This window comes from Hemiscyllium ocellatum, chromosome 8, assembly GCF_020745735.1.
Source record: "Hemiscyllium ocellatum isolate sHemOce1 chromosome 8, sHemOce1.pat.X.cur, whole genome shotgun sequence".
NCBI classification, from domain to species: domain Eukaryota; kingdom Metazoa; phylum Chordata; class Chondrichthyes; order Orectolobiformes; family Hemiscylliidae; genus Hemiscyllium; species Hemiscyllium ocellatum.
This window is the reverse complement of record NC_083408.1, coordinates 27,060,014-27,069,091: the sequence shown is the minus strand read 5'-3', so window position 1 is coordinate 27,069,091 and position 9,078 is coordinate 27,060,014. Positions and strand designations below refer to the sequence as shown.

At 43.8% G+C, this 9,078-nt stretch overlaps 1 protein-coding gene across 1 annotated transcript in view; it reads right to left on the bottom strand.

Annotated features, from left to right (window-relative positions):
- Window positions 1–1,033: 1,033 nt before the first annotated feature.
- ndufaf1 (NADH:ubiquinone oxidoreductase complex assembly factor 1) overlaps window positions 1,034–9,078 on the bottom strand; it is an 8,695-nt gene continuing 650 nt past the window's right edge. Inside the window, exons 2-4 of the mRNA XM_060828723.1 lie at window positions 8,593–8,778; window positions 4,440–4,514; window positions 1,034–2,600 (exon numbers count right to left, since the gene is read on the bottom strand). Of these exons, the coding sequence (XP_060684706.1) occupies window positions 2,460–2,600; window positions 4,440–4,514; window positions 8,593–8,778 (402 nt within the window). The 3' untranslated portion in view covers window positions 1,034–2,459. The remainder of the gene's footprint in view (window positions 2,601–4,439; window positions 4,515–8,592; window positions 8,779–9,078) is intronic.

Below are 9,078 nucleotides of genomic sequence, written 5' to 3'. Positions count from 1 at the left end.
TTACAAGCTTGGTTCAAACATGGACAAATAAAAAGCTGAATTCTAGAGGTGAAGTGAGGTTTTAACGCCTATTGATATCAAGGCTGCCTTCAACTGACGGAGACATTAATGAGCTCTAGCAAAACTGGAATCTGTGGGTATTGGGGTAAATTCTCTGCTCCTGTCACACCTGGTATATATAAAAAAAAGGTTGTGGTCAGACATCTCATCTCTGCAGGAATTCCTCAGGGTAATGTCCTAGTCCAACTATCTTCAGCTTCTTTGTCAATGACGTTCCTTGCATTCATAAGATCAAAATGGGAATGTTCAGCATCATTCGTGACTCCTCAGTAAGACCTAGACAATATCCAGGCTTGGACTGAAAAGTTGCAAGTGATGTTCATGCCACAAGTGCTGGTCAATGATCATCTCCAATGAGAGATGATCTAACCACTGCCCCTTGATATTCAATATTGTTATAATCACTGAAGCCTCCACTATCAGCATTATGGGGGTTACTGTTGACCAGAAACTTAACTGAACAAGCCATGTAAATATACTGTGGCTACAAGATCAGGTAGAGGCGGTGGCTAACTCCACCAGAAACCCCAAAGCTTGCCCACCATTTACTGTTCTCCTTAATTAAGGGATTCAATAATTGGGATTACATATTCAGAGTAGAGAAGTTGAGTGTATTTAAGGTGTTCACATTATTTCTTTATAAATTAACCTGCTCAGATGTGTTATAAGTCAACTTGGTGGCAGATGGGTTGTGAACCCAGGCCTTTTAAACCGAGAGTTGGGGACATTTTACCCCAGCACTCTACTTATTCTCTTAAATTACCTGTAATGATTTTAATTTTACTGCTCCTTATTGTAGCCACCTGATGAAGGAACAGCGCTCTGAAAGCTTGTACTTCCAAATAAACCTGTTGGACTATAACCTGGTGTTATGTGATTTTTAACTGCATCCACTCCAATCCAACACCAGCACCTCCACATAATGTTCACAGTATCAGCGTAATATGACATAGAAAATCAAAATCAAAATTAATTATACGAGCAGAGAGCTTTATTTAATTCATCTATAACCTCAATAACTCAACAGCAAAAAGATATTCTTGCTGTGCCAGGTTTCCAAGAAGTGCATTTAACACACTGTTGATCATTACTGGTTGCTGTCCTCCGTTACACGTAAATAATAAATTTCTCTAAAAACTCATTGTGCTGATAGAATGCTCTTTGGAACCATGACATGAAGAATATAAACTTTCTGCGTATAATGTTATTAACTTACATGACCAAGCATCCATCTATTTTGCAGTGACTATTGGAAATCATTATGCCTCACTTTTCAAACAACTTTCTTTATGTCAGATACTATAAACATCAGTGTCACCAGCTTTTAAAATAACTCCAAATTAAAACATCTGCTTTCACATGTAGCAGTCAACCCAGAAAGTTCATGACACCGTGCAAAAATATGAAATGAATGATGTTTTAATCATATTCCATTGTAGTTATCTGTATGGAAATACAATCAAAATAACTATTTTAATCATTTTATATATTAAAGGCTAAGTTTGATTTACAAGAGGGTCAAAGATTATGAGGGTAGATAGAAAAGTGGAGTTAAGGCCATTTTCAGGTCAGCCATGACATTTTCAAAAGAGATGGAGGAGGCTTGAGGGGCCAAATGGCCTACCCCTTTGAATTTGTATGTTTTCATATACAGAGATATATATCAAATCCATCTTACATTTGCTTGTGCCAGTTTCTCCTCTCCATTCCTTTCATTATCTCCACTTTCCTTTCCCACCATCTCCCCTTTGCCCAGTATTTTTCTTCTTTTAAATATTCTGTTAAAACTGGTGTTGCTCAAAAGTCTAGAATTGTTGATATTGCAGAGGGTTTTAACTTAGTGAAAGAGAATGGTAGGACTTTTCTAAAGTGGACCAGTATCAAGTTTTATCTGATTAATGCTCCTGTAAAACATTCTGGACACTTTACCATGTCAGAGATGCTATATAAATACTAGCTCGTAGAAAGACAACAATTGAAATTTTCAAGTCCACCTTGCCTTTTGTTCATTTCTTGCTGGTATCAAACATACTTGCTGGCAGTTTTCAGTCCATAGTTTAACAATTCACTACCTTAAAGCTGACAGTCCAGGGGAATCGGCACCGTAGCAAGGTATCCATGAATGCTACACCATCAGCTCGTACAAGAACAGGAACTACCTCCCACAGAGCATGCTAGTTGTTGTGTAAGAAAGTATAGATCAACGATTACAAAGACAAATTTTATTTGAGTTTCTCTACACACGTTCAATCTTCTTAGATGCAGGTAGTTTGGCTGATGTGCGCAGAGTCAGCTGCTGCCCCCTTCAAAAATAGCTCAGGAAGCGTAATGTCAGACCACCTGACAGAGGTTACTGAGTTCCTGGGTCTAGCTGAGGTTACGTATTCCTGTGATTTTATTTATACCTCTGGATTCCTTTTGTACTTTTCATAAGCAAATTCTTCAGTGTGAGCCCGGTCGTTGTATACAGCAATGAAGTCGATTTCCAATTGAAATGGACCATCCACTTTGTCACCCAGTGTGAAGCCAATTGTGCTGATCTGTAACAAATCCACACATTTCAGAGACTTGCTCAAGGTCCTGTGCTTTCTTATCCCCAGGATCAGCAACATTTCACCCCCCTCCGCAGCCCAGCTCAAATCCCACCCTCGCCAGACCCAGTAACTTCAGGAGCTCACTGCTAAAGACAGAATCCAAAGAACACAGGCAGACAAAGCAACTCCAAAAGGGCCTTTCCCCTACTAGAACACAGTTCCACTGGCACATTTTGGTATTCCCTAAGTCACACACAATTGCCCATTCTGTGTGAGCACACATATTGCTGCCCAGACTATGGGCAATGTCCAAAGGGAATCAACTTCCACCTCAGAGGTAGTTTCCCCCACTCTATTTGCCCTGTCCTAATCCAACTACAGGATACCTTGAATGAGGAAGATGGGCTTAACATCTGGGAGCTAGAGAATACAAAATGAGTAGAAGTGCTTCTTCAGTTACAGAAGGCCACATCTGGAGTTATGTGAGCAGTTATACACATTGTATCTTTGGGAGGATATATTGCCCTTGGAGAGATTATAGGGTAGATTTATTAGAATGATAAGTAGACTCCAGAAGTTAAATTATGGAGTGAATACACACCAACTATAGGGTTGTACTTCCTGTAATCTACAAAGTTAAGAATTTATTGACTTCTTCAAGGTAGTAATTGGAACTGACTTCTCTCTATCTACCGTATTTCCACTGGTTTTGGAATCTCGAATTGGTGAATTGATTCTAAAAATTAGAAATCAGGCTTTTCAGGGACTTTTACCCTGTTGAAATGTAGAAGTCTGAAACTGTTACACAAACACCAACTGATGCTGGTGTTAATTTCAAATCTGAGATTGACAGATTGTTAACCAAAGGCAACAGAGGCAAAGGCAAGAGGTCAAAGATCATCTGTGACCTTGTTGAATGGAGGAATAAGCTCAAGTGACTGAGTTGCTCCTGTTCCTGTACCTCCCCCTCCAAAACAGTCTTGGGACAGAGCCGAATTATTACACAGGTCCGGATTCCTTTCTCAGGTTTACATTTCACACAAACTTCTGACTCACTCCAGTTTATAAAATGTCTATATCTGGCCTTTCGAGAACTGTTCTCTTGAAAACAATCACTTCAATATTAAGATTTTATCCCCAGCCAGATGTCTGATCATTGATCATTAGCATCAGCATTAAAGAAAACTCTGCTTCAATCAATCAACCATATTAAGTAAGCTGACTATATTGGGAAATTCAAGCAGCTGTTTAAAGGGTCATGCCCAACCCACTTGATACTGCAACACCGGTTTAATGTACATCAGTAAAGAGGAACTGAACAAAGTATTGTCCTTCAAAAACTGGAGACTTTCAGACCACGTGCCCTCACCAATGCACTTTCATCCTCTTATTAAACGTTAGCTTTTGAGGGATTCACAAGCAGTGGTCCAGGGGCTTTGATCTACACTTTCAGAGTCAAAATTACTGGCACTTGCCATGATGAACTCTGTTGCTCCTACAACTTGGGAATACTCCCAACACAAAACACAAGCATCGGTAATACTTTGGGAATTCACATTCATGTTGATCAAAGATTACATCAGCTTCTCCAGTAGGATACTTCAGGATAGGGTTACACGTAGGATAAACTATCTTTAGAGGTTGGGGCAGGGGAAATTGGTTGCTTTCGCAGTTAATTTTGGGCATATTGTGCTAGAACCTATGAGAAATAGCATTGCTTAGTGCTCATCCCAGCTGCCCAAGCCACGTAAACCTAGGGGGAATGTTCTGCTGATCATTAACACTATTGTCAGAGCAGAATGGGATTTGTTTAAACACTCCAGCTCATCAACGAAAGTCTCCAACCTTGTCCAACCACAATGGGTGCTGGTTATCCTGAATTCGACCCCGACTGGACAGGAAAAACTTGGAGAATGGAATCTGGAAAAGCACAAGATAAACAGAGACTTTAGAAAAGTTTCCTTTGGCCTTCAGGTTCAGCGATTGTATCAAGAGGCAGAGAGATCCTCTATCAGAGAGCAACTCACCAAGGCTCCTACTACAACACCTTCCAAACCAGTTACAAGGACAAGGATAGCAAATACATGAGAACACCACCACCACAAGCTCCTCTCGAAGCCACACACCATCCTGACTTGGAATTACATTGCCTTTCCTACATTGTCCCCATGTCAAATCTCCAAGGACTGCAGAGGGTCAAGGCGGCAGCATTTCCCAAGGGCAATTAGGGATGTGCAATGAATTGTTGGCCCTGTTAGCAATGCCCACATCCTTGCACAAGGAAAGCCACTCTGTAGGTACTGCAAGCAATCAGGAAGATAAATGACACGCAAATGGCAATTATTGCAAGGGGATTGGAATACAAGAATAAGGAAGTCTTGCTCCAGCTGTACTGGGGCTTGTTACCACCTAGTTAGTATATAGTGAGCAATTTGGGTCTCTACATTTAAAGAAGGCTATCCTCTTGTTGAAGTTGGTACAGAAATGGATCACTAGATTGGTCCCTGGGTCAAAGGGTTGCATTATGATTAAAAATTGAGTAAATTATGCTTATTCACTCTGGAGATTATAAAAAATGAGGGATGATCTCACTGATGTAGCTTTAGGGTGCAGGACCTGGAGTGTTGGGAGGTTAGGAACATGGCATCAATCTCGAAGGAGGGTGCCTGTAAACAGGAAGGTGGCTTGAAGTGTGTATACTTCAATGCGAGAAGTATATGAAATAAGGTAGGTGAACTTGCAGCGTGGGTTGGTACTTGGGAGTTCGATGTTGTGGCTATTACGGAAACATGGGTAGAACAGGGACAAGATTGGTTGTTGCAGGTTCCAGGGTTTAAATGTTTTAGCAGGGTCAGAGATGGGGGTAAAAGAGGGGGAGGTGTGGCATTGCTTGTTAAAGATAGTATTACAGCAGTGGAAAGGACGATGGATAAAGACTCGCCATCTGAGGTAGTTTGGGATGAGCTTAGAAATAGGAAAGGTGAGGTCACCCTGTTAGACCCTAATAGTCCTAGAGACGTAGAAGAAAGGATTGCGAAGATGATTCAGGAGAAGAGTGGAAGTAATAGGGTGGTTGTTATGGGGACATTAACTTTCCAGATATTGACTGGGAAAGCTATAGCTCGAGTACGTTAGATGGGTCAGTGTTTGTCCAATGTATGCAGGAGGGTTTCCTGACACAATATGTAGACAGGCCAACAAGAGGTAAGGCCATACTGGATTTGGTTCTGGGTAACGAATCAGGCCAGGTGTTAGAATTGGAGGTATGTGAGCACTTCGGGGACAGTGACCACAATTCGGTGACTTTTACTCTAGTGATGGAGAGGGATAAGTGTGCACTGCAGGGCAAGAGTTATAACTGGGGGCAGGGAAATTATGATGCGGTGAGGCATGACTTAGGATGCGTGGTTTGGAAAAGTCAGCTTCAAGGGAAGGGTGCAATCGATACGTGGAGCTTGTTCAAGGAGCAACTATTGAGTGTCCTTGATAAGTATGTACCTGTCAGGCAGGGAGGAAAGGGTCGTGTGAGGGAGCCGTGGTTTAATAAGGAATTGGAATCCCTTGTTAAAGGGAAGAGGGTGGCCTATGTAAAGATGAGGCATAAAGGTTCAATTGGGGCGATTGAGAGTTATAAGGTAGCCAGGAAGGATCTGAAGAGAGAGCTAAAAGCAGCAAGGGGGGGGGGGGGAACATGAAAAGTCCTTGGTTGGTAGGATTAGGGAAAATCCAAAGGCTTTCTCTAGGTATGTCAGGAATAAAAGGATGACTAGGGTAGGAATAGGTCCAGTCAAGGATAGTAGTGGGAAGTTGCGTGTGGAGGCTGAAGAAATTGGGGAGACACTGAATGAATACTTTTCGTCAGGTTTCACTCAGGAACAGGATGGCAATATTGAGTCACAATTAATTAGAATGGATGGCTTTGAGATATGTAGGGAAGAGATGTTGGAAATTCTGGAAAGGGTGAATATAGATAAGTCCCCTGGGCCTGATGGCATTTATCCTAGGATGCAGAGCCATTGGCCTTGATTTTTATGTCCTCGTTGTCTACAGGAATAGTGCCAGAAGACTGGAGGATAGCAAATGTGGTTCCCTTGTTCAAGAAGGGGAGTAGGGATAACCCTAGTAACTATAGGCCGGTGAGTCTTACCTCTGTTGTGGGCAAAGTCTTAGAGAGAATTGTAAGGGATAGGATTTATGAACATCTGGATAGGAATGATGTGATCAAGGATAGTCAGCATGGTTTTGTGAAGGGCAGGTCATGCCTCACAAACCTTACTGAATTCTTTGAGAAGGTGACTAAGGAGTTGGACGAGGGTAAAGCGGTAGATGTGGTGTGTATGGATTTTAGTAAGGCGTTTGATAAGGTTCCCCATGGTAGGCTATTGCAAAAAATACAGAGGTATGGCATTGAGGGTGAGTTGGAGGTTTGGATTAGGAATTGGCTGGCTGGAAGAAGACAGAGGGTAGTAGTTGATGGTAAAGGTTCATCTTGGAGTGCAGTTACCAGCGGTGTTCTGCAAGGATCTGTTTTGGGACCATTGCTGTTTGTCATTTTTATAAATGACCTGGAGGAGGGGCTAGAAGGTTGGGTGGGCAAGTTTGCGGATGATACGAAAGTCGGTGGAGTTGTTGACAGTGAGGAAGGATGTGGCAGGTTACAGCGGGATATAGATAAGCTGCAGAGCTGGGCAGAAAGGTGGCAAATGGAGTTCAATGTAGCTAAGTGTGAAGTGATTCACTTTGGTAAGAGTAACAAGAAGATGGGCTACTGGTCGGATACTTGGTAGTATGGGTGAGCAGAGGGATCTTGGTGTCCATGTACACAGATCTCTGAAAGTTGCCACACAGATAAATGGTGCTGTGGAGAAGGCATATAGCGTACTGGCTTTTATTGGTAGAGGAATTGAGTTCCGGAGTCCTGAGGTCATGTTGCAGTTGTATAAGACACTGGTGCGGCCGCATCTGGAGTATTGTGTGCAGTTTTGGTCGCCATACTATAGGAAGGATGTGGAGGCACTGGAACGGGTGCAAAGGAGGTTTACCAGGATGTTGCCTGGTATGGTAGGAAGATCATATGAGGAAAGGCTGAGGCACTTGGGGCTGTTTTCATTGGAGAAAAGAAGGTTTAGGGGAGATTTGATAGAGGTGTACAAGATGATTAGGGGTTTAGATAGGGTTGACCATGAGAATCTTTTTCCACGTATGGAGTCAGATATTACGAGGGGGCATAGCTGTAAATTAAGGGGTGGTAGGTATAGGACTGATGTTAGGGGGAGGGGGAGGAGGAGGGGGGGGGGGAGGATTGAGAGAAGGGGGAGAGGGAGGGTAGTGGGAGCGGGAGGATTGAGAGAAAGGAGAGGGGGAGGGAGAGGGAGAGGGAGAGGGAGAGGGAGAGGGGAGGGAGAGGGGGAGGGTTCCATATACACACCAGCCTGTGCCCAGACATTGCCACTAAAGCCCCTTTTAAATCTTTCTCCGACCATCTTAAAATATGCCCCCTTGTTTTGAACTTCCCCACTTTAGGGAAAAGACCTTTGCTATTCACCTTACCTCCGCCTCTCACGATTTTATAAACCTCTATAAGGTCAGCCCTCAATTTCCTACTCTTCAGGGAAAGAAGTCCCAGTATATCCTGCCTTTCAAACCCTCCAGTCCCGGCAACATCCTTGTCAATAATAATATTTTTCCTAAAGATCAACCATAATCTTGTGAATGGTAAAACAGGTTCACAGGGTTGATTCCTGCTCCGACTTTCTTATGTTGTGACTCGAATTCCACTCCCTGCCCTGTCATCGAGGGAATCAAGGTCTCCCACAGAACTGTGTTGTCTTGCCAGTCTAAATGATGAGCTCAGCTCTTTGTAATGGGAATGGTGTCTATTGACTTGGAGGCTTCCTATTGTAGCACATCTAATACATGGACGATTTTCCACTGAGACCCTGCAACCACAGATATAAAGCAAAACTTTCAGATGAATGAGGAGGAAGACCCAACTTACCTTCACATCCTGCCAATAGGGGCCTCCCCGGGTGAAGAGGAAATAGCTGTAAAGGTCGTCCTTCTGATGACTGAAGTACATCTCACTGCTGATGTTCACCATCCAGGGACGGCCATCCCCTCGCAACCGAATGTGCAGAGTGTTGAAGTTTGTCAGGTCATGGTACTTCTTGATGTCAAAGGCACCCTGCAGAAAGGCAGAGAACAGAACAGAGAGTGGAGATGAACTCAGTCATGGAGGGTGGGGGAAGAGGGGGAGGGGGAGGGGGTGGAAGGGGGAGGGGGTGGGGAGTGGGCAGGAGGAGGAGGGGGAGGGGGAAGGGGGAATGGGGGAGGGCAAGAGGGGAGGGGAGGGAGAGAGGGGAGGGGAGGGAGAGAGAGAGGGGAGGGGGGAGGGAGAGGGAGAGGGAGGGGGGAGGGAGAGGGAGGAGGGAGAGAGGGGAGGGAGAGAGAGAAGGGAGTGGGGGAGGGAGAGAGGGAGAGAGGG